Here is a 25,789-nt window from a genome sequence, read left to right as displayed (position 1 = left end):
AATCAAATTTTGTTTGAAATATGGCAATCAACGCTCTCTAGGCAATGAAATATAATGAAATTTATGAACATCATGAAAAGGCATCATAATGCATTTACATGGGGCTACTACTTTTCAGCGAGAAATATGAAAACATTGTCGATATACAACACAAAGTCAAGCATTTTGAACACAATCATAAACATAAATAAATGAAAATAAAACCAACATAAATCACATAGCTGATAATTGCTTTATATAGTTCAATGATTTCTTTGTATTTCTGCATGGTATTTCCAAGAATAAAAAAGCTAGAAAATGTTAAACATAAAGCAGTAAAATGTAAAAACAAAATATAGGTCTATTCCGGCTTCCAACCGTCCTTTCGTGAACTTCTTTACAACAAATATGTGGCATACCATGATACGCAGAGATAGGTTAGCATAAAATGTACAGACTATAAACAAACAAAAAATGATTTTCAAAACTTGTATGCAAGAATCTATCGATGTGTAATAGGAATGGAGGAAACAAAATATTGTGATCTGCTGTACAGTCCTGCATCGTAACAAGAGGAAGCACAGTGGACCTATGTACATGCTTCCAAATTGTGAATTTGCTTATGCTTAATAATGAGAGTCGATACATGACGATCATTTTTTTAACATCATCATCCTAATACCTCTGTCTCACTGCCAGACCGAACCCAAACCGACCCATTCTTGGCTATTCCTGGTAATGTAATTGTTGGTTCGACCCGTTGTCGGTCCGGTTTCGGTCTTGTTGGTGTGAATGAGGGATAATTATCAGCTTTCAGAAACTGTATCCTTAAGATTTTTTTTCACTTCCTGCTTTGATAGATGTAACTTCATCCCAAATACATTACAAGAGCCAGATGCGACATACGTGTAACTGAATGCTATTGTGGATAAACAAACAAATATTAGACAACTACGGCAAGAAATGCATATTTTCCTGACAATTCTTTTTTGTTTAAACTTTCCCTCATGCTGCCAGCAGATTTACAGAAGTGTAGAAACCTGATGGAAAAAAAACCACTTGACTTTGATTTTATTTTAACGACTCTACAATAAATGTCTTAAAGCAAAACAAATTTAGAAAATTGGTAGGAACTGAGCACCATAGATGCAGCAATAATTGATGATTATAAATCCGGTTAGAAAACAAATTGTATGAAAAGGGAAAATGCAGGGGAAAAAATGCAAGACAGATATAGCAATTATCCTATACAATATGGGAGTATTTAGCACTACAAGGGCTACTGAGTACATCATTCAAGATATTTGAAAACTATGACTTTTCATGGTTTGTGCAGACAAAATATTCTTTGATGTAAAGACAAAAAAGCATTTTTGAGCATCTCATGTAAAACAAAAGACAAACATCTATAATGACCACAACGACATGCATTTGACAGTTACAGATTCTGCTTTTAAATCACTTTGCTAGTGATTCTGCCATGAATGATGAAAGGAAGAATTATCCAACATCAGATGAATAATATTGAATCTAAAAATGCAGTCAAGGCACTTTATGGATGTTAAGATTATCTAAAGACGATGAAAAGATAGAACGGAAGCGCAAGTTGAGCAGTGTTGAATGTAAAGAACCCATGCAGACAAGCCGTAGAGGTTTTATTCCTTGTATTCAATGGTAGATGGCGGTAACCTTGGTTACTGAAGATGTTTGCAGGATGCAATTATTGTGAATATTTCAGAGAAATAAAGGAACAAGAATATTTAAGGAGTTAAGGGAAAATTTTGACTGTATTTTAAAAGAATTTTAAAAGAGTTAGTCTGAGAGAGAGCAAGTAGAAACTGATGCACTGGAAATAATCTGTGCGCTTCTTATTTTGAGAAAGTTTTATGCCAATTTCTGATGGTATTATAGGAAAGTGTATATGGTAAGAGCTTCCCATGTTTATTCCTTTAACTTGAAAAAGACAAGAAATGTTCACTTCCATACTGATACATATATATTCCATACAGAAACAGAAAAGTGACTACAACATCCGAGGTGCATTGTGAATAGACTTCACGAAAAACTATTGCTATGACTGCCATACAAAAGTTACTCTGTAGTTTGTCTAACTACTGATGGCCTTGGAAGTGATTTCATTTCTCTTGTTGCAGACGTTACGAGCATCTATTTCAAATTGCATCCCTCTGGTTGTCAATAGGCCTGTCTCCATCGGCTTGAGTTTGCCAAATTTTATAACCCGCTATTTTCAGACTCGGTATATTATCCCGAAGCTCGAAGTCGTATCTTCACCAGACTGATACACCCATCACAAACTAGCTTGGACGGGCACAAATAGCGGGATATTTTGGAAACAAGCCCAAGATTTTCTTGACCAAATATCCCGCTAATTGCAACTGCGGGCTGATGAAAACACAAATTAACTGGTTAGTTTGCAATCGGGATAGTTAAAATAGCGGGTTATTTGGCAAACCAGAGCTGATGAAAACAGGCCTACTGTATGTAAAATCAAAGATTCATATCTAGATCTCCACAGGCAGGATTCATGTTATACCACAAGTAGATTCAACTATATTACACTGAGTTGCAGAAATTTGTGTAACTTACCATAGTAAAAGTAAGTAATCTAATACATTATCTGGCCTTTCATGTAAATTTACTGTAATAATACTAAATATGATAATATTGATCACAAAACACACAAAAAAGGTAAAATGAAATCTTCTCACTTGTGCTATTTGAAGAAAAGAAATCATACTGGTACATAATCTACATCATAAATATGAAATTCATATTGAATTTATACTGCTGTACTATATCTGTAAATAACTTTGCATAGACTTGAACAATGAGTTTGACTAATACATATCTACAATGTATTTATAGTAACTAGATACAAATATTCAATTTAAAGCATTAGCAAGAATACATTGATGGGTTTGGAAAAGGTTGAAACAGGAATGTACCTAATTCTACTTACAAAAAAGGAATTTGAACAAGAGTAAAAAAGGGTAGGAATACAATTGTTAATACAAAAATTCATACTCATATTCTGAATACATTTATTTACAAGCGCATTAAAAAAGATTGGTATTTGTAACGTTTAGTTTGACATACATTTTCACAGAGCTTGATTTGATACAACATACGATTAACCTTCAGTATTGGCACTTAGCATGTACCTGATATTCACAACAGATTTCTTGGGGAAATTTAGGAACGGGGGAAGGGGGACAAGATATCCTCTCAAAGGCTTAGTGGGGGGGGGGGGGGTATGTTGACATATTAGTTATCGAATTGAAAGTTTTGCAAAAGTACATTGTAAGTATTTTGAATCAGTATTGAAGTTTTTATAAAGGCATATTCTAATGTAACATCTTAAAAAGAAAAGTTAGAAGAATTTATCTTATAATGTAACCAAATATATTTCCCATTCTGAAATTTCCTATTGTGAACATATATCTGTTTATTAACTAATTTATTAATTAATTATTATTATTCCATTTCATTCAATTTTATTTTATTCGATCTTATTTATCTATTTTCATTCATTCTCACAGTTTTTACATAATAAAGCTCCTGCAAACCTGTGTTAAGAAAGAAAAAGGGCACCATGGGGGACCAGCGGGTACCACTCACTCGGGCATTATTCAATATAAAGAGGGCGCAAGAAGCTACAAGTAGTGCAGTCCCGCTTTAATATTTTGATAGCACAATCCATGGAATGCAAAAATTTTGCTTTATGTTGTAGACATAATGATTGGGGATTGAGAAGCACATTTGTATTAAAAGAACGTAAAAGTGTTAATAGAACGTTACCCCAATACCAAGCGACAGGAAAATCGAACAGTATAGCAGGACTTTTTTCCCATGACGGCCACATACATGCTGCAACAAGTTCACAAGACGAGATATAGGAACCTGTTTTCCTGAAACACATTCTTATTTACAACGTAAAACTATATATCAGGAATGACAAATCAACTGATTGTCTTGACTCAAAAGCAAGATCTCATAGTCGATGGCAGTATGCAGATATACTGTCAATAAAAATAGTACTCGGATAACAGTACTCCTCCAAGTTATTATCATTACAGTACTTTATATTTTATACTTTCCAAGCTGCAGGTACAACATATGGAGTACTGCGAAGAATATCTTTTCAACACTGAGATGTTTATGTTTAATATAGAAGCCTAATTGGCCCTATAGTTTCTACGTAAAAGTGTAGATCTCTACACTTTTTTGACCAATGTATTTTCACAATATGTAGTGAAACCAGCACTCTATAAATCAGAAGCTAAAATGCTGCTTAGTAGACTGATAAACAAGTTAATGTTTAAACCGGAATGTCCATATCATTCAAATCAAATTCACCAAGCAGATCATCTGATGCCCCCATGAAAATGATCTCCTTTGCCATAACACGCAACGTAGGCATTAATGGTTAATAATCTTCAAAGAAAACTGGAAGATGTAAAAAAGCTGGTACGCCGGCCTCTCTGGAAATTTAAGGCAATTTATTGATGGCAGTGAAACTGTTCACTCGTAGCGACATCACGCCGCGACCGTGAAGCAATGGCTCTCTGTCAAGTTCAGGGTTCAGACACGAGCGGCGTCATCATAATCATTATACATCCGCCCTTCGCCCATGTCATTGGGTCGCTGCTGATTTCCTTTCCTTGGCCCGGCCGGAGCCCGCCTTGAATCGTACTGGTATTCATCCATGAGTTGGTCCGAAACCGACTTTGACCTCGGCGGCATGTCCTTGTACTCCAGGTAGTCGGAGGTGGAGTTGGCTCGCCTGGCACGATCCCCACCTGGCCCAGAGGAGGAGGGGTAAGACGTATGGTTGGGAACGGGGCCGTTGGGGTATGAGGTGCGCCTTGGAGCCTGCTGTTGGTGCTCGCCCGTGTAGTTGTTGTGGCGGGAGTAGTTTTGCGTCCTCGCGTAATCGTCCTCGGGTCGACTATTCTCAGACATGGAGTAGTAGTTAGGGTCCTTTCCGCGTGGCCTCCTACTTGGTCTATATGAAATATAAATAAACATAATTAAAGGATGGCTTCATAGAGTTCTTTACAAATCCTAGTGTACCTGGAAGAAAGGTGCGAAGGGACACAATACAACTGTTTCACAAAACTTGTCATCATTGACAAATGACAAGTTTTGTTATAAGCTAGCGAAATCATTGTTTCTGGGCGGTTATCAGCAGATTTGTCACAGATTTTTGTAATTTGTCATTGGAAAAAGGCTCTGTGAAACGGGTCCCAATTGTATATTTCTAGAATAATGCAATCCAAAGTTGTCACTTTTTTCTACATATACACAACACACTTCAAGCTGTTTATTTATATCCATATTGTTAATCAATACTAAAATTTGAAGAAGTTACTGAAAAATTATGTTCGCCCTCTTCTGGCAGGCACATCACAAAATGTCTGTATACCTTATCTTCAGTTATCATTATTAACTGCTACCACGCTAAAGGTACTAGTACAGAGACTGCTGAATACTGCACAAATAATCTGGTTGAAGAGAAAACATGAGCATAAGATGTGTAGGACCTATTTTTCTTTTTAGAACAACAATTTCTGATTTCAAACATAAATCTACAAGATTTCTGCTGTTTTTATGTGGTAGGGAGCTAATCACACACCTTAGAATTAACAATAGAAAAAAAATCATTCAATGATTTTTATTATACCATTAGTTTTTTTATAATAGTCGTTTACCATTACTCACTTGTCTAAGCTACCATATCCATGTCGATCCTCTTGTGGGGCAGTACGATACCTATCTCGTTGATCAGGGTATTTATCATGACGTTCCTCACGCGGAGGCTGACGATCTCTCCTACTGTCCTCCTGCCTTCTACCACCATCTTGGTCATAATACCGATCATCCCTCCTAGCATCAAAGCGATCATCTCGCTCTCCCTCTCTTTCGGGATGCCTTTCATCCTTCCTTCCATCATACCGACTGTCTTTATAGCGGTCGTCTCGTCTGGCATCTTGGCGTTGCTCATCTCGTTTCGGATTCTTACGCTCCGTCGATCTATCGCTGCGAGATGCATACTCTGCTCGTCTTTCGTTTGGCCTCCTTTCCCTTTCCTTCTCATCGCCCTCCCGTTTCTCCTGCTTATCCAAATCAACGTTCTCCTTCCCTTGCGCTCTCGCATCGGCTCTGTTCCTTGCATTTTCAATGCGGTCCGTGCGCTTCAGGCTCCTCCTTCGCTCCTGCTTTGGAGGGTCCGAGGATCGATTGTCCCGGTTTCTATCGTGGCGCCCGTCCCTTGGTTCTTGGGCACCGTGATCCTTCTTCCCATTGTACCTTACATATGGATTCTCTTCCACGTCTCTGTCATTCCTACGTCCGTACCTATCGTCGTAGTTCCGCCCCTGGTCCTGACCGTTCCTCAGGGTGCGGGGATCTGCGTAAGGATCATCAGAGTATCTATTGTTCGATGTCCTATCATCACGTCTGTCCTTGGGTTCTGAATAGATATCGTCTCTTCGCTCTTTCCTCCTGTCCTCAGCTTCCTGAGGGAGCCGTTCGTACCTGTCTCGTTCTGGTACCCTGCTGTTCTGACGCTCTCTTTCTCGTTGCTCTGCCCTGGCGGCTTCTAACCTTTGTGTTTGACTCTGAAATACAGACACACATAACAAAGAAAGAGATGATTACTACAAATCAGAGAATAGGTGTGCACAGAAATTACAAATCTTGTGCTCATATCTTTAAGACTTTTTCTTTTCACCTTCGAAAAGAAAATGACAACAGATGAAAAATCAAGAACAAAATGAGGACAGTGCTATTTGCACGACACGTGATGGTTTTCAGAAGAGGGGAGGACTCGACACTCATTACTCTTTTTGTTTGTGTGTGGGTGGGGGGGGGGCTAAATTTAAAGTCGTTATAGCTGTTCCTCTTCAAATTCTCTCCAGGGAAAAAATTAATATTTATTTTTCGGGGGCTACTTTTCAAGCTTGCCTGCATAAAAATGACATTCTAAAATTTGTTTTGCATTGAACTCTATTCAAATTTATGGGGGCTCTTTTCTGATTTTCGGGGGCTCTTTTGGGCATTTCGGGGGCAAATTTGCCCTGATCCCCCGTGTATTTTTTTCACTGATTCTCTCTTATCTCTTTGTTTGTTATTGAGTTTTGTTACCCTAATATCACATCTATTCTGCTAGAAATTACTTTATTACCAGCCAACATATACTTAACTGATCTCTGAGAAGTGACTAACTTTTGTTTATAAGTGGCCCAAACATTGTGGAGCGGTGTGTGCCGTGCTTTGTAACCGCAAGGAAAAGGCGCTACATCAAATATCTTTTAGATGGATGGATATGAAAAGCCTTTTTGAGTCTGAGAATCAAATACATAATAATAGATGAACACAGACAAAATAACAAATATGACAAAAATGACAATTTTTTTTTGTGAACATACCATCGTCTCTTGATGACTGTTTGGATCAACTCTTGTATAATCGTCCTCATCCTCCTCTCCGTCATCGATGTATTGACCCTGGTTATCAAGATGGCGTTGCTGGTATTGTTGTCTGAGTTGCATCATTTTGTCGGCCTTGCTCAGGGCTTCTTGGTTCTCTTCCTTGATCTTGGCTTCTCTCAGCTTCTGAATTTCCTCTTGGATTCTGTTGGGATAGGTGCAAATCAATTCAGGGGGTTGTTTCAAAAAGCTGTTTGTAAAGTTACACATGACTTTACAAACAACTTGAATATGAAAAGCCAAATGGGATGCTCAATTATTTTTAACTGCATCAACTAAAGTTAAACTGTGCAGATGTAGATTAACATTCTTATTATAACAATCATTTTTAATGCAAAGTATACTTTTTGCCATAATTTAATTGAGGTTATTGGAAATATAGTCACACTTTCTTAAAGGTACATGTAATACAAAGTTTTGGTATGGGGTCGTGAATTTGGTTCAAATGAACATATTGGAAGCATATGCGATCCTACAATATTCACTGATAGTTGTCGCGGTCGAAATCGACTCTAAAGTTATGAAATTGTAAATAATAAACACTTTATGTTGTATAGCTCCCTCTCAAGGTCAAGATATTAATTAAGCTATAAAACAATGTTTCTTGACTAAAATCGACCAATTAGCTTTTCCCGTTCGGAAATTATATACAACTACATATTCAGATATTTTCATGGTCGCAGCTACCATTGTACGGCCGTAGGAGCTATTTGAAATTTATCAAAATTTACCGGGAGCACCGGTAAATTTTTATATTCAATTTTTTTCGAAAGCAGAAGTGTTTTAGGGGCTAACAATTCTAGTGTTTTTAATACATCCACAGGGGTATCCAAATATATTAAAATTGTAAAGAATCACTATCCACCCATTTTTCAAAATTTCCCAAAACTTTGTAATACCTTTAAAACATCAGGAAAAACTTTGGGCATCCTATCTGGCACTTCATATTCAAGTCATTCGGAAAGTCATGCGTAACTTTACGAACAGCTTTATGAAACACCCCCAGGTTTGGTTCAATTTATGACTTCTGATTCACAATGTTAAAATTAAAATGTTTACGTTTCAATGCAATAGACCATTTTCGTAATGTAGTCAAGTTCAATGTAAAGTTCTTTTTTAAATGCCTCGTTACAAATTATTTAATTCACCCGTTACAAATAATTGTACTTCCAAAGTCAGAATGAGAATTGCATACATTAATTGTTTTTCAGGTAGAACAAACATTATGACTCGTCCTACCTAGCAAAACATAATGTATGCAGTTTGCTTCCGACTTTTGAAATGCAGTTATTCATAACAGTGCCATGTCGGGGATCGAACCACGACCTTTGAATTTCAAGTCAAGTGCTTAAACCACCCAACTAACACACTCAATGCTACTTAAAGTTCTTACTTTTCATGTTCCTGTTTGGCCTGTTGTCTGGCTTTCCTCCTCTCGACCTCTTCCTGTTCAAGTCTCTCGGTGGCGGATATTTGACTCTTATTGCTGTCTTTGTCCTTTCCTTTCAGCGCATTCTCGGACCCAATGGATTTGCGGTTCTTCCCAAATCTATGCAACAAAGAAATCAATTTATTGTTCACGATGTTTGGACTTTTCTTTGTTACTTGTACATGTATATGGCAGTATGAATGCACAAAATGAATAAAGAACTTGAAATCACACTTGCATGACTAGGAAATCAAAAGACGTTGAGTAGCTTCTTTCTTTCCTTTTTTTTGTAACATTTAGAACATACATTTGGGAGGGTACTCGTCATAAAAATCTGTTACATAGTATACAAGTTGCCAATACGGCTTGAGCAAGTAAGTGTAGAATTTAGGTCTTGCTTATTCGCATTCAGAATGGATCCACAGGTCAAAACACAATAATCAACAATTGAATTTGATTAGTGATCAGAAAGACCTCGTATAGAACAGAAAACAGGCATTTTGATGTGAATTTTCCATTCAAAGCGTCCGATAAAATGTGTATATCAAGCTCTCCAATTGTTGTGCTAGCATGACAAAGAGATATTTTCATGTTTCTAAAGTCGTGCTCAGGAACGCTCCTGCTTGATTTATAGCGAATTGATGTTGATAAATGATTACTAATCGCTGTTTAGCTTTGCTGCACTCATGTTTCTTTCATCATTAAATCATTTATCTATTCATCCATCTACATTTCCAAAGCAAAGTACAAAAACTAAATATCTTCCTGATAAGAATGTTTTTAAAGCCTGTCTTCACTAGTTTGGCATGGAGGTATTACACCTCCCTGCCTGGTCACTGGCAGGTGGTTATCTCATCAAATCAGCTCTCAATTAACATAAGAAAAAGGGCATCATGGGGGATCAAGGGGTACTGCTTAGGCATTGTTTGCTGTATAGAGGGCGCAAGTAGCTATAAGTAGTACAGTGGGGCTTTAATACTGACCTAAAGAGTCCTTTGAATCCCGTACCAGAGCTCTTTGCTTTGCTCTTATCTTCTTTCTTATCTTTCTTCTTCTTCATACTCCCTGCAGACTGGATACTACCGTCTCCTCCTCCTCCTCCTCCTCCACTGGACCTGGAGATGCCGTATCCTCCGTTCTCCTCCGCCTCCATCACTACGGAAGATCAATTATTAAAGTTGGTAATCAATTTGGGGTAAGGTCCCCATTTTTTCCCCTCAAAAATGATAGAAGTACAGGGCCCTCTTGCTTATAAACGCAACTCTGAAAATCAAACGCAAGTCCTAAAATAAAGAGTTGCGTTTGATTTCAAACGTAACTTTCAAGCGCAACTTTTCCAGATCAAACGCAACTTTATGATAGTTATATGACCAAACGCAAAGTTACAACTTGCAATCAATCGAAACTCAGTGTATGCATTGCACAGTTGCGTTTGATTGCAAGTTGTGTATGATATTTGCGTTTGATCTGAGTTGCGATCAACTGCAACTTGAATTTTATGCAAGAGGCCCTTGGAGGGGCTATGGCTCAGTGGTAGAGCAGTGGTCTCGTAACCAGGTGGTCCTGGGTTTGAAAGCCAAGTAGACTCACTCGTGCTCTTTTTTGGTAAGGCATTACTTCTCAATATCAAGTCCCTCACAGAGGACTTCAAGCAATAGGTCCCCTGGTTGTTTACTTACAAGCATGTTCCAAGCATGTTCATGCTTTCTTAGCAGTCAAGTAAAAGCAATCATCATCAGTTCAACAGATAAATCTAATAACTGATTCAATGGTAGATGTCTTTGTGATTAAAGGAGTTTTCTAATAGCTTAATGCGAAGCAAAATGCTTTAATATTTGATGGATGCAACATTCATCTGGCTCATATGCATACATTACAAGGGAATACTTTTCACCTATTTTCAGATGATTATCAGATCACTGATTGATGAAATGGTTATTTGTACACTGTATACAAAGCTTAACACAGACTGGTATTTTAGGGTCATAGAAAAAATATTGTTAAAAAAAATCAGATATTTGAAATGTTGAGCCTTGTCTAATGAAAAATCGATGCACAGAAGTGGCTATTTAAGCCTATCTGCACTAGTTTGGCCAGGAGGGATTAGACCTCCCTGCGTGGTCACTGACAGGTAGTTATCTTATCAAATCAGCTCTCAATTAAAATACGAAAAAGGGGATCATTAGGGACCAACAAGAACCACTTAGGCATTGTTTGATATAAAGAGGGCGCAAGTAGCTACAAGTAGTGCAGTCACGCTTTAAAGTAACCAAACCTAAATGTCTTCTCTCTTCATCTCCTTCTCCTCACCTGTATACATTGGTGGCATATCTCCATTGGGTGATTGGTCACCATAAGACCTGTCCACCGCTGCTCTGAAGCTGTCGTTACAGACACGACCTCTCCTGACCTTCGCTCGGGGTCGGCCGGGGAAGTCCTCCCTCTGTTGGTGAACGTTGGCGACAGCCACCTGAAGGCTCTCCAGTGAGCTAGACTTTTCCATACCCAATCCGGGTCCCATGGTTTTGGAAGAACCTGGTAATACAAACAGAATAAAGGGATTTACTGTCAGTGATATTAATTGACAGATTATTGTATGGTGATCAGAAAGAATGCAATTCAAACTTAATGATTTTTTTTGTTGATCGATCATTTGATCACTATGTACATGTAGATTTCATACAGTTAATAACTAAATTATTCACACCCTTAATATCAAGTTTTGTAATTTTGTAAGGTTATAAGAAATTGATTTGTTGTAATTTATGTTTCCTGAGAATGTGACATATAAAAGCTTATATCTTTAAGTATTCAACAAAGGTCCTAATTGAACCATTTGGCCTTTATTATTGAGTTATGAAAAATGCAAAAAACATAAAATTTACAAGAGGTATGAATAATTGAGGTGTTAACTGTAAATTAGAAGCTTGATTCATTGATTGACTGATTGATCACTTCACTATGAAAGCAGGCTTAAGAACATACATAAGGGAGAAGTAATTACTTTGTACATTCGTATTAACTCATTAACTGTTGTTATTTTATGTAATGAATCTAACATTCTCATCTTTTGTTCAATTAAATAAATAAAAGTAAAATGAATTGTGCCATAAATTAAAAGAATACTGTAACACTACAAGTTGTAAATTCAGGAAACATAATTGCACATTAAAATGTCAAATAGCATTCCTTATGGTGTTGAGCTACTTGACATGTACTTCAATAAATGGTTAAGAAAAATAAATATAGTAAGTGAGAATGAAATATGGAGATATAACTTCTACCCATTGACATACCCGAGACCAACAACAAAAATCATCTATTAGGGAAGGTTATCATACAAATGATGTGCAATAACTATCCAGTGCATATTGATACAAAAGCTAAATAAAATGCAAGATTACTGTTGCACAACAGACCAGCAAAGACAGAGCCGAACATGAAAGATAATAAAATAATTTAAAGGAATATAATGTATTGCAGAAAAAAATTAATTCATGTGCACGGGTGAAAGAGTAAAATCACACCACACAGAAAGACACTAATACTGCGTAGACAGAGTTTGCTGATGTAGCGCAATAAATAGGAGAAGCTGGAAAAGAATATTGCAGAATATAAATTGAGAATACAAAACAAATGAAATATAATGCACACCACAATAACATGCAAATAGTTCCACAAGACACAAGGTTTTTTAAAGTACTCAAGGATTTCTATTCACAAGCATATCAAAGGATATTTTTGAAGAAAGATTAGCAGAATAGTTATAGCATTCGGTCATGAATAAGAGGTGGAAAGTGGCAATTTGAAAATAAGAAATTCTTCTTGACTGGGGTCTTGAATTATTGTATGAAAAGTAGTATCAAAACTGCAAGGTATTGGGAAATTCAGAGAAAAGAATGATCGACAGTGATGCGATGGCCTAGTGGTAGAGCAGTGGTATCGTAACTGGGAGGTCCCGGGTTCAAAACCAAGTCAATGCGCTAGTGCCCTTTGATATACTCATTACCAAGTCTCTTAGAGATAAGAGTACTTAAAGCTGTCAGTCCCCTGGTTGATTAATTATAAGCACACACATGCTTTCTTAGCAGTCAGGTAAAACAAACCATCAAACCAAACCAAACCATAATGACAGCATACTAGTCACAAGACCAGTATTGCGCCCCAACTGGTTGCTGATTTCATTTTTCTCTCAGTGGGAGGCTTCAAATCCCAATTTTGATATTAATTGTCACATAAATGATTTATGTTTCCAAAATAACTAATGCTATTTTGGATTATACCAAAATGTTGCCATGGTCAGGTCGTAAGTTGAGTTATGGCCTCTACTAGACACTTTTTTCTTCCTCCTAATTAAATGTTATTTATCTACAGGAAAAATGTATTTGCAATCTGACTGTGAAATAAGAATGACATAGAGAAGTGTAGAATTAATTGAATGTAGATAGGTTGAAAGTTGACCATTGCCATTGCATCTACAATGTTAGCATTAATCAATGAAATGCATAGAATATTAATAACCAATCCACCTGAAAAATTGCTCATTTGAATATTTTTTCAAAAGTAAAGATTTCATCAGCCCCACAAGTATAAATAATAACAATATATTGCACATCTGCCATTACAGTGGCAAGATAAACTGTGCAAAATTTCATGTTCTCTCCCTTTTGTAATAAAAGTTTGACCAAAATGTGCTCTTTCAAACATTTTATGAAATGGATATTTCATTTTGTCTGCAAACATTCATGTACACATCATACAAAATTAACATGACACAAGTTTCTATATACTTCAAACACAAATCTTTCATATCGGCAGGTAAAACACTGTCCAGCCATTTCACTGCAAATATCTACCTATTTAAGAAAAAAAGAGTTAACACTACAATCCAACACAATTATATCCCAGACTGTCCCTTTCCACCAAACACACAGAATGACTACAGAAATGAAAGATGAGAGGAAATAAAGTAATCTGATTAGTGCACTGCATTTTTTTTTTTTGAAGAATGCAAAAGAAAATGATTTGAAGCATGGAAAACAAAGCAAAAAGAGTCCCTCCGGTTGGAATAGGTGTGTTTTCTTTTTAACACAGGAGGGCGCTACTTACTCTCTTCAACCCGGCTAGTACTAGGTTTAGAGTCGAGGAGGGAATCCATTGAGCTCGATCGGAGCAGACTACTCGTACTCGCGGCGACATCTGTGTAAAGACGAGGGGTGTGGGGAGGGCATGCTCAGTAAGTGTATTTTTCTTCAATTTTTAAGTTAGTGAAATCTTTTCTCACTTTAAATTAATACCCTGAAGTAAATTGTTGTGAATATTCACCTCATGAATTGGTAATTTATGGTAATAACAAATAAGTATAAATCTGATTTCCACAACCAAAATAGGTTTACAATTTGAAATGAAGTTACAATTAATGAATTTGAACAATTAATCAAAAATTCATAATATCAACAAAGTATCTGTATATCTACCATACAAAGATCTATGGGGCATATGACATTTACAATAAATAAATAAATAAATAAATAAACACGCTAATAATTAGATATTAGACTAGAAAGGACCCCATTTCTAGTTTTTTCAATTACATGATAAACAAGGGGGCTCACAGACAAAACATAAATATGTAAATATTCAAAATTACGATTGGCATATCAAAGGGAAAGATCACATTGGCTTCATCTACATGTACACCGAGAGAAGAATGCTGAATATATAGACAAACATGGATAATGATGATGAATAACTCAAAAATAAGGTTTACAAGTACACTTTAAATCTGATATCAAAGGCTTAAACAAAAACACCATGCTAAAAGCTAAAAACATAAGAAGTTTTTTAACAAACAGTGTATATGCAATAAGATAAGTGTGCAGCTTGCAAGTATTGTGTCGGGATAAAAACAGTTTACATAAATATACAAATCTTTAAATGTTAACACAACTCAAGAATTAAAATAGAGAGCTTTTGCATTTCACTCAACTGCAAAGCTTACAGCTATGATGAAGGGCAAACAAAGCAATGCCAATAATTATTTTTAACACCCCAAAGTAAAGCAATCGTAGCAAATTTGTCTTACAAAAACATTTGAGTGACTAAAATAAAAATTATTTTCTTGCATGTTTGAAAGATTATACCAAAACCTGAACGATGTCCTCTTTTGTCTTACACCTGAACCTCTCAAACCATGACATCAAGACAAAATATGTGGAATTTAGTACCCTTTTTGAGATAAAAGTGTAATTTCCTTTTTGTTCTTCATGTTTCTGTTCTTTATTCATTTACTACTGAATAATGTTACAGTGAGAAAAGATCCTAAACAAAATCTTCAATTTTATCCAAAAAAATTCTCTGTTAGCATATACCGTTTGTGTAATAACTATGTATGTGTAATAACTATTAGCTATTCAGAAAGCTGGTTTCATACTCCAAACATTGATATATATTGATCCCCATATACACGTTTTTTGGTCGAGAAATGTTGATTAAAATGATCTTGTCTGTTCGCCACATAAATACGGCATCACTAAGCAAGAGTTGATAGCACCAGATAAACCTTTTCAGTTGCTGTGTTGACTCCAATAATATCTAATATCTTCTCACCTTTTTGTGCTGAGGTTGTTGGTTTATTTGGTGTCTCGCCTTTTGTTTTCTTATACCAAGCCATCTGAAAGGAATAAAACAACGAACAAACTTTATATTATGAGAGATGCTCTGTGGAAGAATGAGAGAGAGGGAGGGAAGGAGGGAAAGAGAGAGGAGGGTATGAGTGAGAGGGGGGGGGGGGGAGAGAGGGGAAGAGAGGGGGAGCGGTGGAGAAGATAGAGAGGGAGAAAGGGAACGGAGAGGGATATAGGAAGGAGGGAAAGAGAGAGGAGGGTATGAGAGAGAGGGGAAGAGAGGGAGAGCAGCAGGTAAGATAGAGAAGGAGAATGGGAATGGAGAGGAATATAAGAGGGAGAGAAGGATGGAAAGAGAGAGGTGGGTATGAGAGAGAGAGAGAGGGGGAAAACGGAGGAGCACGCACCAGCAAGTCTTGAGTACAGAGGTGTATTGTATAAACAAAATCAGCATGTGGCACTTGCTTTGACAGTGATTGATTACACATTGCATTCAACTTTTGTGATGTGAACTCGGTGCTTTTTCTTTGGAACTGTTCTGGGAATTCAATTGACTTGGGCAATTCTTCGACTTCAAAAATCGACTAATACATAGAATTAACACGGGTAAGGGAGAAAAATTTGGACTTTTTATTACCATTGACTTAAGAGGTATTCTTACACATGCGACCATGACTTGGGCGAGGTTGACTGTACATGTATGTTTAAATTATTTACCTGTTTAGCATCCAATGAGCCCCCTTGACGCCTCTCTGAAAAGCTGGCCCTGGCATAGTTGTCTCTAGCAAAATTGTCAGGATCTGGTAATGGACTCAGCTCCCTGCAATGATAAAGAGAGAGAGAGAGAGAGCAGAGCATTAGAGATTTACTTTGATATGACTATGATTTCAAGACTGTGTGGGTTGATTTACAAACTTTCAGATAACGTTTATATCAGCTCTTACACAGTAAGAACTGCATGTTAGACCATCTGTAGGGGAAAAAACACCCGATTAGGCAGACAACTTCTGATTATTCCCTTAAACATAGTTTATCATTGAAACAAATAAAAAAAGGTACATGAAGAAAACTTGCCTAATAACACAATTTTCTTGTTTCTACTGAGTGGTCTTTCAACATACAATAAAGTCATTTATATAGCGCTCTTACAAATTTGTTTCACAGCGCTTTACATAAAAATTATCGAAAAAGTTGTTGATCATGGTCAAAGAGGAGAGTTTTGAGACATTTTCAGAAGACATCCAGCAAAGGTGATAATCAAATGAAATGTGGAAGCTCATTCCAGAGTCGAGGAGCACATGCATGGAAAGCAACATAGGTTTTAATGTATTTATCTCAACCAACCAACCAACCAACTTGAATAATGCTCTAAAGGTACACACTTGAGAAATACAGAACTTTCATCCCAAAGTCATATTTAATCAAGCGGCAATTGGAACTTACCCATCTTTAGCACCGTTTTCCCAGTCCAGGAGCCATTGAGGGGGTGAGGGCGCCCTAGCGGAAGGTGAGCTGTGGATGGACAGGTGCATCGGTGGTGGGCTAGCATCAGCCTGCATCGCTGTCTCCGCTGAACCCGATGATGACGGAAGCGTCTGTCCACTCGAAGACTTCCTTGCTCCTCTACTGTAGATAGGCTCTCCATCGCTGCCAGGATAGGTGACCTTGGCCCCCTGGTGCCTCGGCGACGTCGCATGATGCGGTTCCACCGACGCCTGCACCACGATCTCGTTCCCACGATGCATGCCGCCGCCGTTCATGGTCCGGGAGCTGAGGACTCCGTCTGAGAGGCTGTTCGGCATCCCGAAGTTGCCATCCTTCTGAGGGAGTGGGGACAAGAGGCCGCTGTCCACGTTGCGATCCGTCGCGGGACTCGTAGCACCCTTGTTGAGGTTGTTGGTGTGGAAGGTGGGTTCCTGCTGGTCGAGTCGCCGGGCGATCACCAGGGAGATGGTGGAGCGGGGTGACTTCTCGTGTGACATCGCGAGGCGAAGCGTCTCCATGGCTTCACTGTTAGACATGTTGGCCAGGGAGGTATCGTTGATGCACAGAAGTTGGTCGTTTGGGCGTAGACGACAATCCTACAAGCAAACAACAACATGTTTAATATCAAATACATCTTGACACTGCCACTGCACATACATCATATCACTTCACTTCCTCAAACAGGACATCTTGTGTATTGTCTTACACAGGAAACTTTTGCAGCAAAAAAGCACTGTAGTTGTGGAACTACATGTAGCTACCTACTGCTGTGCAGACGGCCTCATCTGTTGACCAGTTCAAGAAACTACTTCAGTCACATCTACATGTATTCTGCAAAGACTGCAAGAAATTACTTTATTACCAGCCTAAATATACTTTATACTTGACTGATCTCTGAGAAGTCTAACTTTTGTTTTTAAGTGGCCCAAACATTGTGGAGCGTGTGTGCAGCGCTTTGTAACTGCAAGGAAAAGGCGTTATATCAAATATCTTTTGGGTTGGACTGGATTGGATAGTTGACATGACAATTATCTTGAAAACAGAAGCGTATTAGAAAATAGCTAACAAGCTCTAAAGTAATGTATTTCCTTAAATTTCATACATCTATTATTTTGACATCTGAATGTGTTAGGTCCTACATGTATATGCAAAAAATGCCTCTTTGAAAAAGAATGATAAAATTCATACAGATGTTGATGATTCACAATTCTATTCATCTCCAATATCTTCATGAAGAAAGCAAAATTGGATTGCCAAAACATGCAAGGACGTTACTGTTCTATGCTCTACCAAAACACATCAGTATTTCCACAACCTGCCTATAGTCTGTTTTGAAAAGTTTGGAATGAAAATTACAGAACAGAGAGAAAACCTGACTACTTGAAAGTTGAGAGTACCTTAGACGCTGCTCCACCATGGATGACAGACTTGATGAAGATTCCTAGATCTTTACTGCTATGATCCTCTGTAGCTCCGCTGGTCTTGCCCTTGACGCTGACCCCTAACCCCGCTGACCCTGTGTCATTCAGGGGAATGTCAAAGGTCATCACTGCTCGGTTCTGGGGAGAGGTGACCGGGTCTTCCACAGGAGCAGTATCCTCAGGCTGCTTAAAGATCGAATCAGGGATATATTCATATAAATTGGATTCTCATCATTTCATGTTGATTAGATTTTTCTTCAACTGTTATCTGGTTTGCGGACCACTTAAAAGATTGTATGGAAAACAGGTATCCAATTTGACAGCTTCTGCTCTTGTGAAATTGAACTTCATGAACTGAGAACTATAAACATCAGTATACTTTTACAAACTTAGCTATTTAAAATTGGTAAAGAAAGAAAACGACTGAGAAGAAAGTATTAAAATCCTTCTGTTTTGTCCCATCAATATAGGCAGGGCAGTATGGATAGCAAAAGTCAATGTTACAGATAGTATTTCTTTATCATCTCATCATCAACCTCAATCCTTCTCCTCTTTCTCATTACTATAATTCTTATGATTATGTCTCAAAGGATTTGAATAGAACAATTTTTTCACTTCTTCATACTCGTGTTAAAGTTGCTCAAGCGTCAGTATATAGAGGGCAGCACACGGACGTACGCACGGGAACGTAATACCCATTGGCTCAGTGTTATGTAGTGATCGCCAAGTTGCCTACTGCACAAACGAGGCACACGACTACATACAGACGCATGAATATATTTAACTGCTCAAAATTCAGAGTTATCAGTAACTGAAAATGCTTGCCCTTGCTGTACCCAAAGGGATATACTGACCAGCTGTCTTGGGACCATCTTGACCGGTGAGTCCTGTCTGGACACTACAAGGTTGACCACACCTCCTAGCTTCACACTACGCAGGATGGACACTGCTTCACTCTGGCTCTTACCGGTCATCTCGATACCATTCACCTGAAAGCAGATATTGAAACAACAGAAATTAATAAATTAAATACAGAAAAAGTCACTAAATCACAACAAATGCTTGATTTTATCACAACATATTGCATTATAAATGTAATCTGAACAAAGTGAATTGAATTTCAGAATATGACTTTAGATTCTTGTTTCAAAAATGTATTCACATCCCAGTATAATAAAACTTTTTTCATGCATGTTAAAGATGTTCATACGTAGGTATAAAAGGCCTTCATGAAGTAGGCAACTTGGCGATCACTACATAACACAGAGCCAACGGGTATTACGCTCATGTGAGTACGTACGTGTGATGCCCTCTATATACCCAGGAATGAGCACTTTAACAACAAGAATTTTATATCTTGACTGGGCATACCTAAAGGGCAATCCAACCCTTGCAAGAATTTCATTTGTATGAAAGCAGATAAATAAGATAAACAGAATGGGAATTTTAATAAATCAGACCAATATTAACAAGTTATGAATGTTTCAAAAAAAATTGAGATCACTAAGTCTATGCAAATCTCAAATTGGCAGTTTGGTCAGTGTAACGTCACAAAATAACTCTCCTGTTTTTCGTTTTTTCTCCTACTACTCAAAATATATTATAGATAGCATATTATTATAGGTCCTCTAAAGAGGAAAGACCCTCCTGTGTCATAAATTTTTGTATATTTGTTGTTGTTGATATTTTGTGTATTGGAACAAGTTGTTTGCCGCTACATTACAGAGACATTGCGGATTAAGCCAATTTGAAGAGCCCATGTAAAGTGATTACAATTTCCATAAATTCACACCTTTCACCTGTCTACTTCTCTGATTATTCTGCTTTCATCTAGAGTAGTAGATTTCTTTTTAAAGATTACATGAACCTTACTCAAAACTTAACAAAGTATGCGGTCAGCCGGTGACAATGGCAAAACTTACACAAATCAGATTTCTAAGCACACTCGGCAACACTACAAACAAATTTGTGGATTCAACTTTCCTTCAACCTGGTGTCGTGGCCGAGTGTCGCGATTGGAGTTCCGCCGTGGCACTAATGTCCTTTGGCAAGATAGTAATCTTCATTTGCCACACTCAACCCAGGTGAGGTAAATGGGTACCTGGTAGGATCATTCCTTGAAATGCGATGTGGGCTTATAACGGCTGCCGGAGCTAAAGCTAGGGTATTAATTTCCAAATCTCTTTGGAAGCGCATAGAGACTTTATATCATGATGTGTTATGCGCTATACAAGAACGTACTATTATCATGATAAAGACAAATAAATGTATCTTTCTATTACCTCCATCACCCTGTCTCCAGGTTTGAGCCTGCCATCACATATAGCAGCTCCTTTAGGCAGGATGTTCTTGATGAAGATGGGGTTCTTTCCACCGGTGGGGTTGTCCCGAGATGTCACACTGAAGCCTAACCCTTGAGGACCTAGCGAAACAAATATCATGGTCAAATGGAATCAACAACACAGCACAAATAAATATAAGCCTGTGAACTTCATCCTGCTTCTTGTAGATAATGGTATTTATTCAATAATCATCTTTTGTATTATTTTTTTGTTTCAGGAGTATACAGACAGCATAGTTCAACTAAAGGGGAAGAACAAAAGATACTGAGTGTCATACAGGATGAGGAAAATGGGAAAAACAAGAACTAAAAAAAGAAAAGAAAAAAATGCCTATTAAGTTTTTAATATTCCTAGCAAAAAATATCATGTGAATTCTGTTACCTTTCATGAGTTGAATATAAAGCTTGCGACCGATTCTCCTGGTGCTCATGGGTGCTATAAGCTTGGCGTTGGGGCTCTTAGGGTCTGTGGGGGATGAGAGTGCCGTGGTAGGAGATCGCACTGGGATGACTGGAGGGACTTTCCCATCTGGGGACTTTGGTGGAATGGTGATGTGAAGATGGCCGTTTTCTCTCGGTGTTGTGCCGCCAACAGCAGCCTCCGAGCTGAAGAACGTGTCTCGTTGTAGGGTCAGCTTGACAGTGGGGTTGCGCATCGCATCTCGCAGCATCTCTTGTGCTCTGTATAGAGTTGGACAATAATGAATTCAAATATGATGCCCATATTGATATCATCGGTCACAGCAATGTGAAAGATTCTCAAATATGAAATATGAAACAAGTGTTAACACTGCTGCTTTTGAATAACCTCAGGGTTACTTGTCAAAATAATTCTAAGATATCCAGGAATAGTCAGACCAATTCTAAATTCAAATGAGTCATTGGTTAATAAATAACACCCCTTGGCCTTTTCCAGATTGTCTCAAATTAACTTGGCTCATTCTGAGAAGGTATAAGTATTTGATTAAAGAGGAAGTCACACCTAATACTAAGTTGTTTTTAATACAAGCAGAACAATGAGAGGAACGGGTCAAAGAAACCTTGAGCGTGGATTTCCGAGAACGGATACAAAATAAGAAAGTTATGAAATGTTGCAGGTGCGATCAATCATACACATATTGGCAACTCTGTGACGTATCTTGCGAGGTCCCCTCCCAATTGCCTTTAAGAAAATTTTCAATCAAATTGGGGAGGAGCTCACAAGATACATCACAGTGCTGCCAATTTGTGTTTCACTGATGACAACTTCAAAAATTCATAACATTTTTTTAAAATCGGATATTGCTCAAACTATCACTATTTAGATTATCTCATTTTTCTACTTTTATTAAAACCAACTTAATATCACAGTAGACTTCCCCTTTAGGATTATGATTAGAATGAATCAATTTGTACTCACCGATTGAACGAGTGTAGTGATATATCACTGCCATTGATCTGTACAATGTAATCACCGGGTCTGAGACGACCATCACGGGCAGCCCTACCACCAGCCTCAATGCTGTGTACCACTATACCAAACGCACTTGGGAGGAGAAAAGAAAACAGAGAAATATAAAGAAATATGAGACAAAATGCCAAGATAATTATATATTGAGAGAGGTGCAGAAAAATATGGTGATTGAATAAAGTGATATACTGTATCACTCCCACTTATCTGTACAATGTAGTCACCTGGGGCCAGTTTCACGAAACCGTCATAAGTCTAAGTTCATGGACATCCCAGCAAAGTGTGTTAGATCTATGACACATGTTTCAATGGGATGCCTAAGGAGTTAGACTTGTGACCATTTCGAGGAACTACCCTAGGGTTTTTTAATACCAAACTGACTGTATGGAGAAAATTAGTCCTTGCCTGTTGGTAGAGAGTTTAATGATTAATTCAATGGCTGCCGTGATGTGGGCTGTGCCAATTGGTGACTGTTTGAGATATGAGTACTTCTGGCAGATTAAATATTTATAAAAAATTAATGATAATTAGGGCTTATTGCAACAAGAGGATTTCTAGTAGTATACAATATTATTGATATTCATTATTAAAGAGCCTTTTCAAACTTTATATTAACACATTTACAAGTATCTTCAATTAGAACGACACAAATAATGCTCACGTTTTCCAGTGGTAGTAAATTTCTCTTTCTACATGTCTATCATTCAAAATGCCTTGAAAATGTTTTGGGGTACAGGTATAACATGCTTTAGATGTACCAACTAATAATATTATGATTACCTTCCATCTTCTTGCTCTATCTTGCTGATGATATGAACACCGAGTGGTGTCCCATCATTTGTAAGTACAATACTGTCTGTCTCTGCATCTTGGTCGCCTTCTATCATAACATCGGGACCTCTCTCGGAACCTCCCTGCAAAATTAAACATGACAATCGTTAAAGGGCCACCCTTGAAATAACTAGTGGTATGGAAGCAGAAAATTAAGAGAAATAGAGTAACAAAAGTTTGAAATAAATCAGGCCAATGATGGGGGAATTGTGAATATTTGAAATGTGAGATCACTAAATCCATGCGAATCTCAAATTGGTCAGTGGATTGTGACGCAGTCATGGGACAACTCTCCTGTCGAGTACAAAAATAAATTTCTATTATTCTTGTTAGTGCCTTCTGGATAGCATATTATTGTAGGTCCTCTAAAAAGAAAAGACCCACATGAATCTAACATTTTGAAGTAAAAAAAAAAGGTTTTAATCATTTTGTGTGTACAACATACTGTAAGGGAAAGTAGTCTGGCACTTCTCACAATGACATTACATATTCAGACAATTTAAAGTGCCATACGTAGAGTGATTAAAACTTGCAAAAATTCACAACTTTCTTATATTTGGGCCAGTTTCATTCAAACTTTCCACAGTCAGCTTCTTTGATTTTTCTGCTTTCATTTTTTAATAATAGAGAAGTTTGCCACCAAGATAGGATTTCCCTTTTAAAGCCCCACTGCACTATTTATAGCTACTTGCGCCCTCTATAAAGCAAGCAATGCCAAATCGGTGACCATTGGTCCCCATGATCCTCTTTTTCTTATGTTAATTGACAGCTGATTTGATGAGATAACCACCTGTCAGTGACCATGGAGGGAGATCTAATCCCTCCTGGCCAAACTAGTGTGATGGGGCTTTAAGACTACTCACTTGACTCTCCGCCTTCTGCTGCGCATCGGTCCACTTGTTCATGCTTGGATGAGCGCTGGAGAGCGACTGACGGGCAGATCCAGCGGAGTCACGACCAAAACGTGAGAAGGCACTATTGAGCAGCTCATCGCGACTTCCCCGACGAGACCGTGGCTTGTCGCTAGAAGACGTCTGTAAAAAAAAAAGAATCCAGAAAAATATATGAGAATAATTCATTGCTACTTTATACAGTATCGAGGCTTGTTCTCACTTTGATGTACATTTCTGAAATTTAGCCCTTATAATATATTCAACTGCTCATTCTAAGCAGGTATCAAAGAATCAGTAAAAAAAATAGATGTGACAAATTGTTTCCGAGCCCACTTTTGGACAAGTAGACAACCACATTAAAAAACCAAACTCTAATGATAAAACATTAAAGTTGGAAATTTATTGGCTTCATATGTACAGTACATGTGGGGAGGGGGGATATAGATTTTTCAGTTGTAAAATGTATCCCATCGAGTATCCGGCTTCCTTTGTCATCCATACAAAAACAATCATACTCTCAGTATCACTTGCAAAGACATGAGGGTATTTACCTAAAATGGAATATATTTCATTCCTTCCTTTTTTTTAAGGAGGCTGTTAAGAGAAAAAAATTCCTCTATATTATAAAGTGCTTAAAGCATTTTCTAATATGATGTATGCGTTATTCACAAGATTAAAGTGATTTCAATATTCATGTAGATGCATGGTGTAGAGAAGGTTCGAGGATGTGCCATGAAGATGAATATCATAAATAATCTTTTTTTATATCATGTTTGTTATGTAAACAATATACACCCAATATTCTTGATACCTTTCCTTTTCTATATCAATTTCCCTACAATTTTTCTGTTGTTATTTTGAGAAATTCTCACGATTTTAATGTCCTTCCCTTTCCCCTGCTCCAGCTACTTTAACACGATCGCATCTCCCTTTCCCCCCTCCCTCACGAACCAGCTAGCAAACAAACAATCAGCCAAAGTACATGCTCTAGCCTGGAGTTAGTTTAGAAATTAATATTTCAAGGCTTATCTCATCTCATTATCTCAATGGAAGACAGCTTTAATAGTCACAGAGCCAAGAGATGCGGGCGGCGGCTGGGCCCAGGCATTTTAAAGGGATGGTCACAGACCGCTGAACTGTGCATGCGACTCATCATGGTTGTCACAGCTTGATGTTAAAGATAAAGACCAGTTATGGTCATGCGATTGCATTGTGAAAGAAACGTCGTGGAATCGATCAGAAAAGGTTGATCATCTAGCATATAACTATTGGTGTGTATTGCAAGGTTCTGGAATCATCAAAATGATCGTTACAAGCACTGTACACAGAAAGATGTATATGGGACTACACACACATGCGCGACACATGCGTTTATCTCTCACACACCAATAGATAAACTAATTTACCAAATATATCAATTAGTAGGCGGTTTCCTGGCAAATTTTTCATCATCATGCATTAGTCAAAACATACTCTTTCACATGATTGGTAATAAGAGCTTCCATTTCATTTTTTGAAATTGGGGCGTTTCCAATACTGGTCTTTACCTTTAAAGGGGCAGTGACAGAGCTGCTTGTTTGCGCTGTGGCCGTGCCTGATGATAAGCACAGACGCAGAGCTGTGCACTGTGTCTGGGCCTTATGCTTTTAGACAGCAATGGTCATAGAGCTACAAGAAGTCCTGTGTTTTTAAAGGGAAAGTCACAGAGCTACGAGATTAAAGCCAGGTCAAATACTTTAAAAGGAAACTTTGCAGAGCTGTGCAGTGCTGGACTTGATGTTTTAAAGGGACAGTCACACTGTGACTCATAAGAATGATGAGAT

The 25,789-nt window shown here is 37.8% G+C and overlaps 1 protein-coding gene across 3 annotated transcripts in view; it reads right to left on the bottom strand.

Moving 5' to 3' along the window:
- Nucleotides 1–3,080: 3,080 nt before the first annotated feature.
- LOC580534 (partitioning defective 3 homolog) overlaps nt 3,081–25,789 on the bottom strand; it is a 73,887-nt gene continuing 51,178 nt past the window's right edge. The window contains exons 6-22 of one of the 3 annotated variants that reach the window (XM_030974449.1): nt 23,937–24,107; nt 23,023–23,156; nt 22,192–22,317; nt 21,175–21,473; nt 20,734–20,873; nt 19,306–19,440; nt 18,428–18,637; nt 16,989–17,626; nt 16,263–16,365; nt 15,529–15,592; nt 14,029–14,118; nt 11,230–11,454; nt 9,903–10,074; nt 8,884–9,039; nt 7,431–7,635; nt 5,722–6,620; nt 3,081–5,005 (exon numbers count right to left, since the gene is read on the bottom strand). In XM_030974449.1, the coding sequence (XP_030830309.1) occupies nt 4,582–5,005; nt 5,722–6,620; nt 7,431–7,635; nt 8,884–9,039; nt 9,903–10,074; nt 11,230–11,454; nt 14,029–14,118; nt 15,529–15,592; nt 16,263–16,365; nt 16,989–17,626; nt 18,428–18,637; nt 19,306–19,440; nt 20,734–20,873; nt 21,175–21,473; nt 22,192–22,317; nt 23,023–23,156; nt 23,937–24,107 (4,191 nt within the window). In that variant the 3' untranslated portion in view covers nt 3,081–4,581. The remainder of the gene's footprint in view (nt 5,006–5,721; nt 6,621–7,430; nt 7,636–8,883; nt 9,040–9,902; nt 10,075–11,229; nt 11,455–14,028; nt 14,119–15,528; nt 15,593–16,262; nt 16,366–16,988; nt 17,627–18,427; nt 18,638–19,305; nt 19,441–20,733; nt 20,874–21,174; nt 21,474–22,191; nt 22,318–23,022; nt 23,157–23,936; nt 24,108–25,789) is intronic. The other 2 variants (XM_030974455.1, XM_030974461.1) reach the window with 2 other exon arrangements.

The sequence above is a fragment of the Strongylocentrotus purpuratus genome, unplaced genomic scaffold (genome assembly GCF_000002235.5).
Source record: "Strongylocentrotus purpuratus isolate Spur 01 unplaced genomic scaffold, Spur_5.0 spur5_contig_866, whole genome shotgun sequence".
In the NCBI taxonomy this organism is placed as follows: Eukaryota; Metazoa; Echinodermata; class Echinoidea; order Camarodonta; family Strongylocentrotidae; genus Strongylocentrotus; species Strongylocentrotus purpuratus.
This window is presented reverse-complemented; position numbering and strand designations above follow the sequence as displayed.